The sequence below is a fragment of the Bombina bombina genome, chromosome 6 (assembly GCF_027579735.1).
Source record: "Bombina bombina isolate aBomBom1 chromosome 6, aBomBom1.pri, whole genome shotgun sequence".
Taxonomy (NCBI): Eukaryota; Metazoa; Chordata; class Amphibia; order Anura; family Bombinatoridae; genus Bombina; species Bombina bombina.
This window is the reverse complement of record NC_069504.1, coordinates 861,878,312-861,899,960: the sequence shown is the minus strand read 5'-3', so window position 1 is coordinate 861,899,960 and position 21,649 is coordinate 861,878,312. Positions and strand designations below refer to the sequence as shown.

Below are 21,649 nucleotides of genomic sequence, written 5' to 3'. Positions count from 1 at the left end.
CTGAAAGAATCTCAGCTCACTCCACTAGGGCTGTGGCTTCCACATGGGCCTTCAAGAACGAGGCTTCTGTTGACCAGATATGTAAGGCAGCGACTTGGTCTTCACTGCACACTTTTGCCAAATTTTACAAATTTGATACTTTTGCTTCTTCGGAGGCTATTTTTGGGAGAAAGGTTTTGCAAGCTGTGGTGCCTTCCGTTTAGGTAACCTGATTTGCTCCCTCCCTTCATCCGTGTCCTAAAGCTTTGGTATTGGTTCCCACAAGTAAGGATGACGCCGTGGACCGGACACACCAATGTTGGAGAAAACAGAATTTATGCTTACCTGATAAATTACTTTCTCCAACGGTGTGTCCGGTCCACGGCCCGCCCTGGTTTTTTAATCAGGTCTGATGATTTATTTTCTCTAACTACAGTCACCACGGTACCATATGGTTTCTCCTATATATATTTCCTCCTGTCCGTCGGTCGAATGACTGGGGTGGGCGGAGCCTAGGAGGGACTATATGGCCAGCTTTGCTGGGACTCTTTGCCATTTCCTGTTGGGGAAGAGATATCCCACAAGTAAGGATTACGCCGTGGACCGGACACACCGTTGGAGAAAGTAATTTATCAGGTAAGCATAAATTCTGTTTTCTCACCCAACATATTAAGCTTCTCAAACCATGGAGCTTCCAGCACCTAAGGAAGTCCCAAACCTCATAAACCCCTGGTATACTACACCCCAGCATGACTCTCACAACATTGCCCACACAAGGGGCCTCCCCTTAAAGGTCCTCCCACACCCCACACCCCCTTTCCAAGGATCATCCAACTTTAAGGACCAACCCACCATGGTTCTCTTTAGATTAAGACCTCTGAAATTCCCTCTGGCAAGGAGCCATTGTACCTTAGTTTCACTAAAAAAACAGGCTTTTCTGCCTATCTTGTTTTTCTTTGTTACATTTAGCCACAGGGACCCTCAAAGAAATGTTCCTCGTTGCTGAATGAGAGTGAGAAATGCATCTATATTTTTTTTTTTTTTTAAGAATCCTGATTGAAATAATTATCCAGTCACGTTAGATTGAAGCGCTCACTACTTGCACTAGTCTTTCAACAAATATATGGTTTAATACAGCATTTGTTTGGTTTAGGATTAAGTAGCTTGGACTTGAAAAATCATAGAGCAGTTTATTTATTTTTTTAGCAAACCACAACTTACCATTTTTATTTCAGGGCCGTTAATGGGTACCTTTATTTTTATTTTTAAGATAACATGAGCAGTAATTAAATTGTTAGGGATATGTGTAGTCCAAACATATAATCAATACACAGCAGATTATGAGTTAAATGTCCCATAACAGGTTCTGTTAGTCACAATGATTTATGCATATTTAGTATACACCTACTTATATTAAATGTTCATAGTTAATACTGTGCATGTTTGCCATTCTAAATGTTGATATCTAATGTTAATATTATTATAATGCCGTTTGCCATTTCATGCACCAGTGTGGGTGCAGAAAAATCTATGGAGGGAGAGATTATATGCATGTTCAGTGTCCTCTCAGCCCCGCCCCATTGGAATTCTGGCATATAGTTTTCTGCAAGTTGATCTGTGCGAGTGCATCAGTACCTCCCCCTAGTGGCTCCTGGTGTGTAGAATATCATTGTCATTCACAAGCCCATATTCAAATCCAACAGAATTTATTTGCAAAAATATTGTATAGCAGTTGGAATTAAAAAAAAATTTCAAAGCCATTAAAATAACCATAGTATGAAATAGTAAAACCACTAAAATGAATAAACAATACAACAGAAAAATCAAATTGAACACACTAAAACAAACAACAAACTATAAAAGACATGTATATGTCAGGCTTTTGCAACCATTTTCAATGTTCTTCACAGCAGGAAAAGAAACATGACCAATGCAAATGGAAAACTTGACAAATAATTCAATATTGATGTTAGCTTAAATTTAAAGGGACATTGTACACTAGATTTTTCTTTGCATAAATGTTTTGTAGATGATCCATTTATATAGCCCATCTTGTAGTGTTTTTGTAAAACAAGTATAGTTTTGTTTATTTTTTAAGAACATTGTGCTGATTTTCATACTTTTATCCAAGCCCCACAGTGTTAGATGTATACCTGCGTTTACAGACTCCTGCAGGTTCCTGTTTATGTTATCTGTCTTAAAATTGGTGTATACTGTCCCTTTAAAGGGACACGAAAGTCAAAATTAAACTTTTGTGATTCAGATATATCATGCAGTTCTCCAATTGACTTCCATTATCAGGATGAGTCTTTTTGTATGCACACTTTGTAAGCCACCAGCAAGAATTCACAGTGTATACATATATGACTCTAATTTGCTGATGACTGTCACATGATACAGGGTAATGGCAAATTGAAATAGATTTTGAGATTTGTCAGAAGAAATCTACAGCTCATTTAAAATTCAGATGTAAAGCTATTGCATTGTCTTTTTATTATGCACTTGTTGATTATGCAGTTCTACTGTATTTTATGGTCCTTTAATAAAACCAGTTCATGAAACATATATATATATATATATATATATATATATATATATATATATATATATATATATATATATATATATATAGGGAAAAACGTGCATGAATTGTGAGTTAAAGGACCAGTAAATACAGCAGATTTGCATAATCAATAAATGCACTTTAGGCTCGCCGGAAACAGAAGCTTTCAAGAAGTTATAATCACTTGTTCGACTGCTCTGAGGCGGCGGACATAAATTAACCCGGTCTAATTCGATCAGGTTGATTGACACCCCCCGCTAGCAGCTGATTGGCCGCTAATCTGCAGGGAGCGGCATTGCACCAGCAGTTCACAAGAACTGCTGGGGCAGCGATATGCAGCGGACATAATACGCTATTTTGTATCATGTCCGCTCGCACATTGTTAAATATGCCCCTTAGTCTGAATTTCAAATGAGTAGTAGATTTTTTTTTCTGACAAATTTAAAAGTTATGTATATTTCCACTTCCCTTGTACCATGTGACAGCCATCAGCCAATCACAAATACATATATGTATATTCTGTGAATTCTTGAACATGCTCAGTAGGAGCTGGTGACTCAAAAAGTGTAAATATAAAAAGACTGTGGAAAGTTTCATTTTGACTTGAGTGTCCCTTTAAATTTCACCCCAATTAACTGAGCCGGATCTATTTCATAACTGTTCATGTACATAGTTATAATGTGAAGGAAACCTGCATCTCAAAAATGCATTAAAACCCGTCAAAATAGGAGGAAAAAATCATCCCTCTATAAAACAGTTCACTCTAACATATGCAAAAATGAAAACTTAAAAACAGTTAAAAAGGAAAAAAAAAATTAATGCAAACTCGACAGCTTTTAAATAGCACCACATATCTGCAAGACAAGATACTTCACAGGGGCAATAAAGTCATGCTGGGTCGAGGTGTATAAGATAGATGATAGATAGATAGATAGATAGATAGATAGATAGATAGATAGATAGATACATCCTAACCACACCTCCAGAATGCCCACTACCTACCCTTGGAGATACTTTTCATTCTACTGAGCGAGACTACTTTACCATAACAAAACATTTACTTACAGTTTTGAAAATGTGTCACCTAAATGGTGAGGTTGTAATTATACATTTTCTGTGGTTTGCTTTGATGTCCAAAATATCAGGTATTTGGCACCTTACACAACTATTTCCTTGTCTTTTTATCATCCATTTGCTGATTATGCAAACCTACTGTATAACTGGTCCTTTAATCATTTCAGATAATTTTGAGTAATTTTATCATTTACATGTTTAACATCCAAACACTTTATTTAAAGTTTCATAGATTAAAAATGTAATAAACCAAAGATGATTGTGTTTGCTAACATATGGTCTGAACATGCACAAAACATTAATATTGCTGCTCAAAAGAAACCAAAAATGCATTTTCAAGACGTCAAGGATGTAGAATCTGAAAAGTCCATAATATGATGTGTAGTGTCTTGCACCTATTTCCTGTGTTTCCTGTGATAGTTATGTCTGTGTTCTCCCTTCAGGTGAGTGGGAAAATGCTTGCAGTGAAATGCAGAGAATGCTGATTGTACGCTCCCTGCGACAGGACCGTGTAGCCTTCTGTGTCACAGCCTTCATCATCAACAATCTAGGATCAAAGTTTACAGAACCACCAGTGCTGGACATGAAAGCAGTAAGCACACCTGACCTCTCTAGCTGCACTTTACTACTCTCTCTTGATATTTTTTCCCATCAGTTTTATCCTACTTCACGTTCTGATGCCATGTCTAATTTCTGAAGTACTAAGTTATTAATTCTCTATTCCCCCTAGGTGGTTGAGGACTCTCTCCCTCGCTCACCCCTGGTCTTTGTCCTCTCTTCTGGAGTTGATCCCACAGGTTTGCTCCTGCAGTTGGCTGAGCAGTCTGGGATGTCACAACATTTCCATGCTCTGTCTCTCGGGCAGGGACAGGCACCTATTGCTACTCGTATGATCAAGGAAGGTGTCAAAGATGGTGAGAAAATCATGGCTGTCTTTACCAAGACAAATTAATGACTAAATTTATACCTGAAAGCAACCTTAGTTATTCATAAGGCACCACTTGTACATACCAGAAAATGGATAATACCATATTTTAATTTGACATCATTTTTTTTTTGTAGGACATTGGGTCTTCTTGGCTAACTGCCACCTCTCCCTGTCATGGATGCCACAACTTGATAAATTAGTAGAGCAACTGCAGGCAGATGAAACACATCCAAACTTTAGACTATGGCTGAGTTCCAGCCCTCACCCAGATTTCCCCATCTCTATTCTTCAGTCCAGTATCAAGATGACCACCGAACCACCCAAGGTGACACACCAATATGGTTACTCAAGCACACTAAGTAACATTAAGTTAAATCATAATATACAGAAACCACAGACATGAATTTAACACACAGCCAACACCATGCTTCATGGCAGACAATGATACAAGGGAGCATTTGATCAAATCTAACAAATACATTGATTTCTAATGGGTTCTTACTAGAATAATCTGTCTGAAGGTAAGAGCGAGATCAGTGCACACAACATTCTTTATGAAATGGTTTAAAAGCAGACTTTACACATAGCCCATGATAACTAATATTAATGTTTTCTATGATCTACAGGGTCTGCGTGCCAATATGAAGCGTCTGTATCAGTTGATAACAGAACCACAATTCTCACGCTGCATGAAGTCTACAAGCTACCGGCGTCTGCTCTTCTCTCTCTGTTTCTTCCATAGTGTTCTTCTTGAACGTAGGAAATTCCTCCAACTTGGCTGGAATATTGTGTATGGCTTTAACGACTCTGACTTTGAGGTTGGTCCTTCTACTAATAGTTATGTGGTTTAATAAAATAGTAAATTCAAATAAACAGATATTGGGTATGGAACCCATAATTATCTCCTCAGAGGACAATATTTTGAAGTTCACTGCTCCAGGGAGTTTGATGTTGACCAGACAGAATAAAATGTACATATATAAGGCTAGTCTAAGCTTTTTAACTAATGTTATTTATATAAATAGAAAAAGGTTTAGCTATTTCATAATTGGTACCACTGCTTTCCAACAGGTGTCAGAGAATCTTTTAAGCTTGTACCTGGATAGCTACGAAGAGACTCCTTGGGAAGCTCTTAAGTACCTGATTGCTGGAGTTAATTATGGGGGACATGTGACCGATGAGTGGGACCGGCGTCTACTCAGCACATATATTAATGACTACTTCTGTGAAGAAGCACTGGCTACACAATTCTACAGGTGAATGAGGGCCATGGAAAGGTTGCTGGCAAAGATAGATACTCGTGTTTTGACACATCATAATATACTGTGACGATGTATATTAGAGAAAGGGTTCATTAAAGTTTTTTCTTTCATTTGAATATTAAAAAAACAGATGCAGGCAATGCATTGTGGCTCAGTTATCCTGAGCATTATATGTAAGTATCCACCAATTATTATCCATGTCCTGCTAAGGAACTTTATAGGAGAGCTCCTTTGCAGGAGTTTAATGCCTAATAAAAAAGCGGCCTTTCTAAAAAATAAAACATAGCATTTCATTTTTGACACTAGAATGTATATTTTAAGCAATAATCCTTATGTCACATTAAAGTTAAGGTAAACTGCTTTATCCACTAGAAATTGCCATTTAATGATTTATTTTGCCAAGCATTTTGCTGAAAACAATATTGGAATAAATACAATTTGAAGGATGAGGTTTTTTTTAGTTATGTTTATGAGAATAAATATATGCTTGACATTAGAAGTCTATTTTACAACAGTAAAACTGTAAACTGATCGTTGATGTCATTTTTGGGTTTGGTTTATGAATATAAAGATGCTGTTTTCAGTTTGTTTTTTACAAATTACAATTTTTTGCCGTTTCATTCTGTAAGCTTATTATTTGTATGTGACATGCTGTCTTTAAATAAGATAACATTATATTTTGGCTCACCCTAGCCTACATTTACAAATTAAAAAAAAGCATGTCCCATAAGAAGGATGGACGGCACTCCATTTGCCTCATATAACGGATTTAAATTAGGGTCATTTTATGCCATTCCTTACCCAATATGAACAGAGCTAAGCTTGCTAAGGGGAATTGTTTTTTGTCCCTAACTTATTTTAACCAGTGGTTGCTACCTATTCTGTAACATGATGATGGATGTGCTGCCCTCTTTCCAGGTTCCAATGTGGCAAGCGGTTGGCATAGTGTTCTGTTTATCCTCGATCCCCTTCATGGTATTCGTTTTAGCATTTCTCTCATACGAGTGCACTTACTCTCATGTTCAGCCTCCTTTTGGATCCAGTACTTTCACATAATGTGTAGCCATGTATGCACAATGATCACATGAATGCGCACAGTGAGTGCCATCTTTGATATGGGAAATGTGTCCTAATGTTGTTATGAAGGTATATCAGGATGCACCATGTTCCTAATGGTATAAACATGTGTGATGCTTACCTGAGATTACTGAGCTTTTTATTGGATTTCAGCACTTCTACTAACTTATTTCCTGTTGCTTCTATATAAAGGGTGTTAGGCACAGGCAAAATCTTACAAATAGAGGACCATAGAAAAACAAATAATAAAGAAGAGGATTGTATTCTCATCTATTTTTTATTTGGAAGTATCAGCCTTGGAGGCCAGTTGTAATTTTAGATTTGAGATTCTTAAACATATCGTCTTGTAAAGAAGTACAAAATGGATTCTCTTCTGACTGTAATTGCATATGGAACTCAATATTCATTTCTTGTCTCCATAGACCTAAAGGAAACTTTCACTTTCCAGTAGCCACATGACATTTCAGGTATCTACGATTTGAAGTTGGCGGTTTTCATTAGTTTATGGTGCTGCCTTTCTGCATTTCCACAGCTCCAAGGCCTTTAACAAAGAATTGAATATCACTAATAGCAGAACTGAAATAATGAATAATCGAAATCAAGGAACAAACAATAATTTTCTCCAACATTGGTGTGTCCGGTCCACGGCGTCATCCTTACTTGTGGGATATTCTCTTCCCCAACAGGAAATGGCAAAGAGTCCCAGCAAAGCTGGTCACATGATCCCTCCTAGGCTCCGCCCACCCCAGTCATTCTCTTTGCCGAGATGGTTAAGAGTTTTTTGGTGTTTAAATGTAGTTTTATTCTTCTATCAAGTGTTTGTTATTTTAAAATAGTGCTGGTATGTACTATTTACTCTGAAACAGAAAAGGATGAAGATTTCTGTTTGTAAGAGGAAGATGATTTTAGCAGACAGTAACTAAAATCGATTGCTGTTTCCACACAGGACTGTTGAGATGAAGTAACTTCAGTTGGGGGAAACAGTTAGCAGTCTTTTCTGCTTAAGGTATGACTAGCCATATTTCTAACAAGACCATGTAATGCTGGAAGGCTGTCATTTCCCCTCATGGGGACCGGTAAGCCATTTTCTTAGTTAAACATAAAAGAATAAAGGGCTTCAAAAAGGGCTTAAAAACTGGTAGACATTTTTCTGGGCTAAAACAATTGCTTTACTAGGCATATTATGCAGATTCTAACTAATTATTGGTATTATAATCTTGGGGAACGTTTAGAAAAACGGCAGGCACTGTGTTGGACACCTTTTTCAGATGGGGGCCTTTCTAGTTATAGACAGAGCCTCATTCTGGGACTGTATAGGGGTTAAATGTAAAAACGGCTCCGGTTCCGTTAATTTAAGGGTTAAAGCTCTGAAATTTGGTGTGCAATACTTTTAATGCTTTAAGACACTGTGGTGAAATTTTGGTGAATTTTGAACAATTCCTTCATACTTTTTCACATATTCAGTAATAAAGTGTTTTCAGTTTGAAATTTAAAGTGACAGTAACGGTTTTATTTTAAAACTTTTTTTGTGCTTTGTTGACAAGTTAAGCCTGTTTAACATGTCTGTACCATCAGATAAGCTATGTTCTATATGTATGAAAGCCAATGTGTCTCCCCATTTAAATTTATGTGATAATTGTGCCATAGTGTCCAAACAAAGTAAGGACATTAATGCAACAGATAATGATATTGCCCAAGATGATTCCTCAAATGAGGGGAGTAAACATGATACTACATCATCCCCTAAACATAGATATTGACGGCAGATAAGAGCCATAGGCCCAGCAAGTCTGCCCGACCTTACCTAACAGTATAAACTTATCTAGTTCGTAGGATAGCCCTATGCTTGTCCCATGCATTTTTAAAGTCCCCCACAGTGTTTGTTGCTACTACCTCTTGAGGAAGTTTATTCCATCAATCAATCACTCTTTCTGTAAAGAAGTGCTTCCTCAAATTACTTCTGAATCTACTACCCTTTAGCTTGAGCTCATGACCCCTTGTTCTTGAATTTTCCATTTTATGTAAAATACCCACAGCCTCAGTTTTACTAAACCCTTTAATGTACTTGAAAGTTGCTATCATATCACCTCTTTCCCTTCTCTCCTCTAAGCTATACATATTTAGGTCAATGAGCCTATCCTGGTAAGTTTTATTTTTTAGACCATGTACCATTTTGGTAGCCCTCCTTTGCACAGATTCAAGTTTGTTAATATCCTTCTGAAGATATGGTCTCCAGAACTGCACACAATACTCAAGATGAGGCCTAACTAATGATCTATAAAGTGGCATAAAAACCTTACTATTTCTGCTGCAAATACCTCTACCAATACATCCAAGCATTCTGCTTGCCTTACTCGCTGCATTACTACATTGTTTACTAAGTTTTAAATCATCTGAAATAATAATTCCCAAGTCCTGTTCCTCGTCTGTAACAGTCAGTAAAGTGTCATTGAGTCTGTAATTAACATTTGGATTTTTCTTCCCTAAATGCATTATTTTACACTTTGCTGTGTTAAACTTTAGACCCCAGTCGTTTGTCCAATCCTCCAATTGTTGTATATCACTTCTCATTTTGTCTACCCCCCCTGGAACATCCACTCTGTTGCAAATTTTTGTATCATCTGCAAAGAGACATACTTTCCCCTGTAGCCCTTTGCTGATATCGCAGATAAATATGTTAAACAAAACAGGCCCCAGAACTGACCCCTGAGGAACACCACTAGTAACAGCCCCCTCTGCTGAATGAACTCCATTTACTAAGACACTTTGTTTTCTGTCCTTAAGCCAGCATTCCACCCAGTTCACAATTTTTGAATCTAGACCAAGGAGATATAGTTTGTGAATAAGTTTATTGTGTGAGACGGTGTCAAATGCTTTGCTGAAATCTAGATATGCTACATCAACTGCTCCTCCCTTGTCTAATACTTTTGTTACATAATCAAAGAAGTCAATTAGATTATTTAGCTCTGCTTCTTAGCAAAGAGATCAAACTACAAAAGGATCAAATACATAAGGATATTTGAGTTATTTCAGAAAGGTATATAACATTTCTCTTTTAAATTGTTGTTACTTGAATAGTTTGTACTTTCAGATAATATATTTTGTATTTCTATTAACTTTATATTTTGTTTTTTTATAGGTGGTAGACCTGAACTGTGAATTAGTTTCACTATAGAAATTGAATAGTTAAAGGTTTGAGTTAATTTACATTCTTTTGTATTCTGGTTTTTAGTATTGCAATTAGATAACAATTAGATTGTTTGCATAGGTGAGCAATTAGGAGGGACCCCACCCTATCTTTCTGAGGGTATTTAAAGAGATCTGTTTAGCTCTGCTTCTTAGCAAAGAGATCAAACTACAAAATGATCAAATACATAAGGATATTTGAGTTATTTCAGAAAGGTATATAACATTTCTCTTTTAAATTGTTGTTACTTGAATAGTTTGTACTTTCAGATAATATATTTTGTATTTCTATTAACTTTATATTTTGTTTTTTATAGGTGGTAGACCTGAACTGTGAATTAGTTTCACTATAGAAATTGAATAGTTAAAGGTTTGAGTTAATTTACATTCTTTTGTATTCTGGTTTTTAGTATTGCAATTAGATAACAATTAGATTGTTTGCATAGGTGAGCAATTAGGAGGGACCCCACCCTATCTTTCTGAGGGTATTTAAAGAGATCTGTTTAGCTCTGCTAAACATTTAGCTCTGCTTCTTAGCAAAGAGATCAAACTACAAAAGGATCAAATACATAAGGATATTTGAGTTATTTCAGAAAGGTATATAACATTTCTCTTTTAAATTGTTGTTACTTGAATAGTTTGTACTTTCAGATAATATATTTTGTATTTCTATTAACTTTATATTTTGTTTTTTTATAGGTGGTAGACCTGAACTGTGAATTAGTTTCACTATAGAAATTGAATAGTTAAAGGTTTGAGTTAATTTACATTCTTTTGTATTCTGGTTTTTAGTATTGCAATTAGATAACAATTAGATTGTTTGCATAGGTGAGCAATTAGGAGGGACCCCACCCTATCTTTCTGAGGGTATTTAAAGAGATCTGTTTAGCTCTGCTTCTTAGCAAAGAGATCAAACTAAAATCAAATACATAAGGATATTTGAGTTATTTCAGGAGTTATTCAGGGTTATTCAGGCTTATTCAGTAGTAAATAATACTTATATTTTTCTTATTGTTAAAGTGTTGCATAGTTTAAAATGTCTCAGATACAGTGCAATGGGTGTTTTGCACTTTTTAATCGTTCTACTTTTTGGAGATTTAGGGGCTGTCCTGTTTGTAAGCAGTTTTCCCTGTTAAGGGAGGAAATAGCTAAACTTCAAGCTAAGGTAAGTAACATACCTGTTACCTCTACAAAGCTGCCTCAGAAAGAAGCCCCTCTACCCCAGAGATCAGCAAGGAGAGGCAGATGGATCACTGTAGGCTCTGGAAGAATTAGAACAGTAGACCAGAAGCATTGCCCACAACCTCTGCCATTGCAAAACTCCTATGCTGCTCTTGCCGAATATACTTGTGATGAGGAGATTGCTGTTTCTGAGCCCTCTGAAGCTGTAACAGGTAATTTAAATCTATTGGCACCTGATTCTCCAGGTAACATAACACAGGAAAGAACTGCAGATGTGTTTTTGAGAAAAAGACTGTTAGTGGGTGACTCTATTTTGAGGAATGTGTATTTAGGTGAAAGTAAAGGAGAAACAAGGGAGGTTAGATGTCTTCCAGGAGCTACTGCTCACAGGGATAAGAATCGTATTTTGAGAATTGTTAAGGCAGCAGGAAAGGGAAGTGAGTTAGATGTGATTGTACATTTAGGAACAAATGATCTGGCTAGTAATCATGTTGCTGCTGTTCAGAAAGAGTTTTGTGACCTAGGTAATCATTTAGAGACTGTGGCATCAACTCTATCATTTTCTGCTATTTTACCTGTGTATGACCAGGAAGCAGGAAAGATGGAGCGGATAACAACATTTAATTCTTGGTTAGATAAGTGGTGCAGGGAACGAGGATTTGGTTTTATTGGCCATTATAGCTCTGTTTGGAAAGATACTAGGTTATTTAGGAGAGATGGCTTGCATTTGGATGCTAAAGGAACAGAGTATCTGGGAGAGGAGTTCAAATACTTTATTAGAAATCATTTAAACTAATAAAGGGGGGTAGCATTAATATATCCACCTGCCCCCCACAGCATGCCAAAACTGTTAGTCCAAGTAACAATTCTAGAAATTCTAGTAGAAAAATTCTTCGTGCCATGAGCACAAATGCTCGCAGCTTAGGAAATAAATTACCTGAACTCATTTCAATAATGACTAGGGACAACTTGGATTTAGTAGCTATAACAGAAACATGGTACAATGATTTGCATGACTGGGACATAGTCATACCTGGATACAGGTTATTTAAAAAGAACAGAGTAGGAAAGAAAGGTGGAGGAGTTGCTTTGTATGTAAATGAAAATATAAAGGTTACTGAAATTGTAGGAACAAATGATGAGGTGGAAAGTATTTGGGTGACTTTGGAAATTGGAGATAAAAATGTTTTTAGAATAGGGGTTGTATATAGGCCTCCATTGCAGGATGAAAAACTGGACAATCTGTTATTAGATGAAATAACCAAAATGACCATGAAGGGTAAGGTTATAGTACTGGGGGACTTTAATTTGCCAGATATAGACTGGAAGATTCCTTCTGCTAGATCGGCTAGAAGCAGGTATATTCTTGAATCTCTGCTAGGGGAATCACTTGAACAATTAGTCAAGGAACCAACTCGTAAGGAAGCTATATTAGATCTAATACTTACAAACAGTGATACAGTTTCAGATGTGTCTGTAGGTGAGAACTTAGGATCCAGTGATCATCAATCTGTTTGGTTTAGTATTCATGTTCAGGAACTGTCCACCCAGACTAAAACAAAAGTTTTAGACTTTAGGACGGCAGATTTTTCATTAATGGGAGAATACCTAAAGAACTATTTAAAGGGGAAAACTCTTATTACAGGGGTTCAAGAACAGTGGGAATTTGTGAAAGGTGCCATTTTAGATGCAACCGCACACTGTATTAGACATGTCTGTAAAAGTAAAAGAAAGCGGAAACCAATTTGGTTTTCCAAAGAAGTAGCACATGCTGTAAAGACAAAAAAGATAGCTTATAAAAATTACAGACACACACAAGCAGATGATGATATGAAAATATGGAGACTCCAACAAAAAAAGACTAAGCAGTTAATTAGGAAGGTTAAAGCTCATGCAGAAGAGAAGATAGCACAGTCAGTAAAACATGGGGACAAAACATTCTTTAGATATATCAGTGAAAGAAGAAAAAATAAGGTAGGAATAGTTAAATTGAAATCAGTTGATGGTAGAATAATAGAAGGAGATAAGCAGATTGCAGACTGTCTCAATGATTACTTCTGTTCTGTTTTCACTAAAGATTGTGAAGATACAATGTCTACATTAAGGGATGCTACGCAAAATAGAAACAAGCTTAACAGTAATCTTTTTACAGAGGATGAGGTTTTGTTAGCATTATCAAAAATAAATGTTACAAAGGCAGTGGGTCCTGATAATATTCATCCAAGGGTTTTAAAAGAACTTCGATCAGTGCTAACTGTCCCATTAACTGATCTGTTTAATCCCCTACTGTGTCTACACCAGTTATGCCCACACAGGAGGCCCCTAGTACATCTAGTGCGCCAATACTTATTACCATGCAACAATTAACGGCTGTTATGGATAACTCCATAGCAAATCTTTTATCCAAAATGGCTACTTATCAGAGAAAGCGCGATTGCTCTGTTTTAAACACTGAAGAGCAAGAGGACGCTGATGATAACTGTTCTGACATACCCTCACACCAATCTCAAGGGGCCATGAGGGAGGTTTTGTCTGATGGAGAAATTTCAGATTCAGGAAAAATTTCTCATCAAGCTGAACCTGATGTTGTGACATTTAAATTTAAATTAGAACATCTCCGCGCACTGCTTAAGGAGGTGTTATCTACTCTGGATGATTGTGACAATTTGGTCATTCCAGAGAAATTATGTAAGATGGACAAGTTCCTAGAGGTTCCGGTGCCCCCCGACGCTTTTCCTATACCCAAACGGGTGGCGGACATAGTAAATAAAGAGTGGGAAAGGCCCGGCATACCTTTTGTTCCCCCCCCCTATATTTAAGAAATTATTTCCTATAGTCGACCCCAGAAAGGACTTATGGCAGACAGTCCCCAAGGTCGAGGGGGCGGTTTCTACTCTAAACAAACGCACTACTATTCCTATCGAAGATAGTTGTGCTTTCAAAGATCCTATGGATAAGAAATTAGAGGGTTTGCTTAAAAAGATTTTTGTACAGCAAGGTTACCTTCTACAACCAATTTCATGCATTGTTCCTGTCACTACGGCAGCGTGTTTCTGGTTCGAGGAATTAGAAAAATCGCTCAGTAAAGAATCTTCGTATGAGGAGGTTATGGACAGAGTTCAAGCACTTAAATTGGCTAACTCTTTTGTTTTAGATGCCGCTTTGCAATTAGCTAGATTAGCGGCGAAAAATTCAGGGTTTGCTGTCGTGGCGCGCAGAGTGCTTTGGCTAAAGTCTTGGTCAGCGGATGTGTCTTCCAAGACAAAATTGCTTAACATTCCTTTCAAAGGTAAAACATTATTTGGACCTGATTTGAAAGAGATTATTTCAGACATCACTGGGGGAAAGGGCCACGCCCTCCCACAGGATAGGTCTTTTAAGGCTAATAATAAGCCTAATTTTCGTCCCTTTCGCAGAAACGGACCAGTCTCTAATTCTGTATCCTCTAAGCAAGAGGGTAATACTTCACAACCCAAACCAGCCTGGAAACCAATGCAAGGCTGGAACAAGGGTAAGCAGGCCAAGAAGCCTACCACTGCTACCAAAACAGCATGAAGGGATAGCCCCCGATCCGGGACCGGATCTAGTGGGGGACAGACTTTCTCTCTTTGCTCAGGCTTGGGCAAGAGATGTTCAGGATCCTTGGGCGCTAGAAATAGTTTCTCAAGGTTATCTCCTGGAATTCAAGGAACTACCCCCAAGGGGAAGGTTCCACAGGTCTCAATTATCTTCAAACCAAATAAAGAGACAGGCATTCTTACATTGTGTAGAAGACCTGTTAAAGATGGGAGTGATACATCCAGTTCCAATAAGAGAACAAGGAATGGGATTTTATTCCAATCTGTTCATAGTTCCCAAAAAAGAGGGAACATTCAGACCAATTTTGGATCTAAAGATCCTAAACAAATTTCTCAGGGTACCATCGTTCAAAATGGAAACTATTCGAACGATCCTACCTACTATCCAGGAAAATCAATTTATGACTACCGTGGATTTAAAGGATGCGTACCTACATATTCCTATCCACAAGGAACATCATCAGTTCCTAAGGTTCGCTTTTCTGGACAAGCATTACCAGTTTGTGGCACTTCCATTTGGATTAGCCACTGCTCCAAGGATTTTCACAAAGGTACTAGGGTCCCTTCTAGCGGTTCTAAGACCAAGGGGCATTGCAGTAGTACCTTACTTGGACGACATCCTGATTCAAGCGTCGTCCCTGTCAAAAGCAAAGGCTCATACGGACATCGTCCTAGCCTTTCACAGATCTCACGGATGGAAGGTGAACAAAGAAAAAAGTTCTCTGTCCCCGTCAACAAGAGTTCCCTTCTTGGGAACAATAATAGATTCCTTAGAAATGAGGATTTTTCTGACAGAAGTCAGAAAATCAAAACTTCTAAGCTCTTGTCAAGTACTTCATTCTGTTCCTCGTCCTTCCATAGCGCAGTGCATGGAAGTAATAGGATTGATGGTTGCAACAATGGACATAGTTCCTTTTGCACGAATTCATCTAAGACCATTACAACTGTGCATGCTCAGACAGTGGAATGGGGATTATACAGACTTGTCTCCGACGATTCAATTAGATCAAAAGACCAGAGATTCACTCCGTTGGTGGCTGACCCTGGACAATCTGTCACAGGGAATGAGCTTCCGCAGACCAGAGTGGGTCATTGTCACGACCGACGCCAGCCTAGTGGGCTGGGGCGCGGTCTGGGAATCCCTGAAAGCTCAGGGTCTATGGTCTCGGGAAGAGTCTCTTCTCCCGATAAACATTCTGGAACTGAGAGCGATATTCAATGCTCTCAGAGCTTGGCCTCAACTAGCAAAGGCCAAATTCATAAGGTTTCAGTCAGACAACATGACGACCGTTGCATATATCAATCATCAGGGGGGAACAAGGACTTCCCTGGCGATGAAAGAAGTGACCAAGATAATTCAATGGGCGGAGGATCACTCCTGCCACTTGTCTGCGATCCACATCCCAGGAGTGGAAAATTGGGAAGCGGATTTTCTGAGTCGTCAGACATTCCATCCGGGGGAGTGGGAACTCCATCCGGAAATCTTTGCCCAAATAACTCAATTATGGGGCATTCCAGACATGGATCTGATGGCGTCTCGTCAGAACTTCAAGGTTCCTTGCTACGGGTCCAGATCCAGGGATGCCAAGGCGACCCTAGTAGATGCACTAGTAGCACCTTGGACCTTCAACCTAGCTTATGTATTACCACCGTTTCCTCTCATCCCCAGGCTGGTAGCCAGGATCAATCAGGAGAGGGCCTCGGTGATCTTGATAGCTCCTGCGTGGCCACGCAGGACTTGGTATGCAGACCTGGTGAATATGTCATCGGCTCCACCATGGAAGCTACCTTTGAGACAGGACCTTCTTGTTCAGGGTCCATTCGAACATCCGAATCTGGTTTCCCTCCAACTGACGGCTTGGAGATTGAACGCTTGATTTTATCAAAGCGTGGGTTTTCAGATTCTGTAATAGATACTCTGATTCAGGCTAGAAAGCCTGTAACTAGAAAAATTTACCATAAAATATGGAAAAAATATATCTGTTGGTGTGAATCTAAAGGATTCCCATGGAACAAGATAAAAATTCCTAAGATTCTATCCTTTCTACAAGAAGGTTTGGAGAAAGGATTATCTGCAAGTTCTCTGAAGGGACAGATCTCTGCTTTATCTGTTTTACTTCACAAAAGACTGGCAGCTGTGCCAGATGTTCAAGCATTTGTTCAGGCTCTGGTTAGGATCAAGCCTGTTTACAGACCTTTGACTCCTCCCTGGAGTCTAAATCTAGTTCTTTCAGTTCTTCAAGGGGTTCCGTTTGAACCCTTACATTCCGTAGATATTAAGTTATTATCTTGGAAAGTTTTGTTTTTGGTTGCAATTTCTTCTGCTAGAAGAGTTTCAGAGTTATCTGCTCTGCAGTGTTCTCCGCCCTATCTGGTGTTCCATGCAGATAAGGTGGTTTTGCGTACTAAGCCTGGTTTTCTTCCGAAAGTTGTTTCCAACAAAAATATTAACCAGGAGATAGTTGTACCTTCTTTGTGTCCGAATCCAGTTTCAAAGAAGGAACGTTTGTTACACAATTTGGACGTAGTCCGTGCTCTAAAATTATATTTAGAGGCTACTAAAGATTTCAGACAAACATCTTCCTTGTTTGTTGTTTATTCTGGTAAAAGGAGAGGTCAAAAAGCGACTTCTACCTCTCTTTCCTTTTGGCTTAAAAGCATTATCCGATTGGCTTATGAGACTGCCGGACGGCAGCCTCCTGAAAGAATCACAGCTCACTCCACTAGGGCTGTGGCTTCCACATGGGCCTTCAAGAAAGAGGCTTCTGTTGACCAGATATGTAAGGCAGCGACTTGGTCCTCACTGCACACTTTTGCCAAATTTTACAAATTTGATACTTTTGCTTCTTCGGAGGCTATTTTTGGGAGAAAGGTTTTGCAAGCCGTGGTGCCTTCCATTTAGGTGACCTGATTTGCTCCCTCCCTTCATCCGTGTCCTAAAGCTTTGGTATTGGTTCCCACAAGTAAGGATGACGCCGTGGACCGGACACACCAATGTTGGAGAAAACAGAATTTATGCTTACCTGATAAATTACTTTCTCCAACGGTGTGTCCGGTCCACGGCCCGCCCTGGTTTTTTAATCAGGTCTGATGAATTATTTTCTCTAACTACAGTCACCACGGTATCATATGGTTTCTCCTATATATATTTCCTCCTGTCCGTCGGTCGAATGACTGGGGTGGGCGGAGCCTAGGAGGGATCATGTGACCAGCTTTGCTGGGACTCTTTGCCATTTCCTGTTGGGGAAGAGAATATCCCACAAGTAAGGATGACGCCGTGGACCGGACACACCGTTGGAGAAAGTAATTTATCAGGTAAGCATAAATTCTGTTTTATATTCAACAAAGTATATAATCTTCTTGTAGCAGAAATAAAAAATCTAAGCCAATTTTTTCTTCCAGTGGGCAAAGATTTCCATACTTATATAGTTCCATCAGAACCTGCTTCCCCTGACCTGCTTGTCAGTCAGAACCTGGCTGACTCTTTTGGCAAAAGTTGTCATCTACTATTAAAATAGTCAGATGGAATGATCAAGGTAGCATATTTGACAATTTCTACTGTCTTATTTCTACTGACATATACCCTGTCTTCTTTCATTTAGAGATGCTGTAAAATTTCACCTAGCTTGGTGATTGGAAAGAGAAAATATGGTTTAGGTCCTTTCCTTATCAGATTGTATTCATCTGACCACAGACTCAGATTAAGGGGCATACTTAGGTTTATGGAATTTAGAGGAAATTAAATATCATACAAATATTTTAGAGGTTTAAGCCATATGTGAAACCTTCAGTATAAACTCAAAAACAAATGTGTTTTTGGACAATTTAACAATCATGTCCTACTTTGTTTTCAAGGAAGAACTCTTTTTTTAGGAAGTAGAAAAAATGTTTTGTTTGGACACAGAAAAATAAAGCCAACTTAATCACAGTACATGTTCCAGGTGCAGAGTATCTCAGAGCAGATTATGTGACCCATTGTGTTCCTACCTGTTCAGCCAAAAAGAATGTTTTCTGCTTCTGAAGAATCTGTCTCTGAAGCTTCCTTGGTATTTCCTAATATTTCCAGGCTTTTTGCATCAGGGCCCAATAATTCATCTTCATCCAGAACATCTTCAATTGCATGGTTGCGGAGTGGATGGGATTTAAACAGTTAGATATTACTGATAGTGTAATGATTAGCTATTATTTCCCTACTGTTAATATGAAAATGTCTAATATTTTGGAATTCTGGAATGGTGGTTATTTACAAGGTCTTTCTTGAAGTACTTTGAAAGTACAAGTTTCACTATTTAAGCTGTGATTGCTTAATCGTTGTACCCATGCCATTGGTTTTCCATTTTTTTTTTCAAGCCTTGGCACACATCCAACAGATTTTTATGAATTCCATAAATCACAAGATATTGCTTTACCAACCTTCTGTCTAGGCAAAAGACCAGCAGAGTGTAAGCTGTTATATACCATGAATATTGGTTGTTGTCTAGAAATAATGTACCAAAACTGGAAAAAAAATCAGATCTATTCATTCTACACCAAGGTTAGAGAAAAGGCTATGCTCCAGTAAGATGTACTTTTTTCTAAATAGATTGTACAAGTCATATTCAATGCATATCAATCCACAAATGTTTCTGTTCTAGCAGGGCTTAAGGCTCTTTCCACTACAGCGGCAGCTGTATCTACCTAATGGGCATCTCAAGCAGATGCTTCACTTTCATATCTTTGTCAGGCAGCAGTTTAGAAATTAACAAATACCTTTCACATTATAAATTTGTCAGTCCACACAAGCAATATTTGGAAAAAATGTTTTGAATACAACCCTTTCTCATAAACTATCTTTTGCAGAATTTAGGCTGGGGTATTGTTTTTCTGCTTTGTATATCAATTCTTAACTGGTGAATGAAAGCTCGAGTGAACCAAGATAATAATTAAAACCAAAATACAGATATTTCTATATCTTTGCTCAGATCTCTAGACCACGTTCACCAAATTTCCACCTTTGCTGTTGGCTAATAAGGACAACTCCCAAAGGTCTATCAGTTCGTCAGTGAACAGAAACAAGCACTGAAACATACATTTTGTATATAAATATATATATAATTATGTATATACATACAGTATATATATATATATATATATATATATATATATATATAGACACACACACATATATATAATCAAGTAGGCCAGAACTCTTGAATTATCAAAACAGCCACCCAGGGTGCTTCCAAGGAAATAAATAGTCAGCAAAAACGGATGTACTTTCCAGGAGTTATAATATCGTCACTTCTTTATTAGTAACGTTTCGGGGTTTTACCCTCTTCGTCAGACACAGCACTTTTGAGATGTCTGACGAAGGGGGTGAAACCCCGAAACGTTTCTAATGAAGAAGTGACGATATTATAAATCCTGGAGAGTGCATCTGTTTTTGCTGCCTATATATATATATATAGTCATCAAAAACGGATGCACTCTCCAGGACTTATAATATTGTCACTTCTTTATTAGTAACGTAAAGCTTACTAGCTGCACATATCCTTTTTAAACATCTGAAGATGTTGCAATTTCATTTAGTATAAGACTGATACTTTTCTCCTCCACCATTCCCTGTTTATCTTAGGCTTTCTTCCCTGGATACATATTACATTCCCCGTGATGGGGCTCTGCCATCGTACAAGGAGTTTATTAGCATGCTTCCTGTAGTAGATCACCCTGAGGCTTTTGGACAGCATCCTAATGCTGACATTGCAAGTCAGATTACTGAAGCTCGCACTCTGTTCGACACTCTTCTGTCCCTGAAGCCTCAGATCACTCCAGCTGGCCAAGGAGGCGGGCAGACCCAAGAGGAAAAGGTACAAAGAGATTTTATAGCCTCAGCTCCATATCTAATTCCCTTCTTTTATTCTATTTTTTATTCTATTTTGCTCCAGCACCATCTTTGTTGTCATTATTGAAAATTTATGATTTGTCTCCTGTATTTCGCAACAGGTTTTGGAGTTGGTGGCTGATGTTCGTCAGAAGATTCCTCAAGAGATTGATTATGAAGGAACAAGAAAAGTTCTCAGTGATGATCCCAACCCGCTCAATGTTGTATTATTGCAGGAGATCCAGCGATATAATGCCCTGCTTCACACAATCAGGTTTGTATATAACTGCAAGTCCATCTTTCTTATAAATGACTGCATAAAATAACATTAAACAGAACAATGTGTCCACTCTCCATTCTATTATATCTTATTTTTCTTTCTGTTCTTATAATCTTTCTGATCCTTTGTTTGCTTAATTATGTATCCTTTTTAGTGTATATGTCACATTCTCCTTTCTCTGTATGATATACGGTGATATATATGTAGGTCTGCTGTCATTTCTCAGGTCTTCTCTCCTCGATCTGGAGCGTGGTATCCAGGGGCTGGTTGTCATGTCCACAGAATTGGAAGAAGTGTTCACCTGCATATTTGATGCCCGTGTGCCTCCGCTTTGGGCGAAGGTAAATGTTTATATTTTAAAATATTCCTTTTTTATGTACCACCTTAAAAAAAGCACTTGTTTGCAACTTTACTTAATGATAAACATGTTTATTTCAGAAAACATATTTTGTCGTTCAATTTACGCAACATAAATTCTGAATATAATGAGGACATATGTCCTGGCGGTTGTGTTTGAATGAGAATGACGATATGTGACATAATCACATTGTGCAACAAAACCAAATGAGGCTGTGCCTAGAGGCCAATGCACTGCCTTATTATTAGTGGTGTTAAGTCTTTCAGAACCGTTATCTCAGTCCCCACACCATATAGAGAAACATGCAACCCCTTATTTAAAA

General features: G+C 38.1%; 1 protein-coding gene across 1 annotated transcript in view; it reads left to right on the top strand.

The window, feature by feature from the left end:
• Positions 1-21,649, top strand: part of DNAH2 (dynein axonemal heavy chain 2) — a 456,831-nt gene that overhangs the window by 429,505 nt on the left and 5,677 nt on the right. Inside the window, exons 75-82 of the mRNA XM_053719507.1 lie at positions 4,060-4,208; positions 4,347-4,530; positions 4,679-4,869; positions 5,171-5,362; positions 5,616-5,800; positions 20,444-20,675; positions 20,812-20,963; positions 21,196-21,310. Coding sequence (XP_053575482.1) covers positions 4,060-4,208; positions 4,347-4,530; positions 4,679-4,869; positions 5,171-5,362; positions 5,616-5,800; positions 20,444-20,675; positions 20,812-20,963; positions 21,196-21,310 — 1,400 coding nt within the window. The remainder of the gene's footprint in view (positions 1-4,059; positions 4,209-4,346; positions 4,531-4,678; positions 4,870-5,170; positions 5,363-5,615; positions 5,801-20,443; positions 20,676-20,811; positions 20,964-21,195; positions 21,311-21,649) is intronic.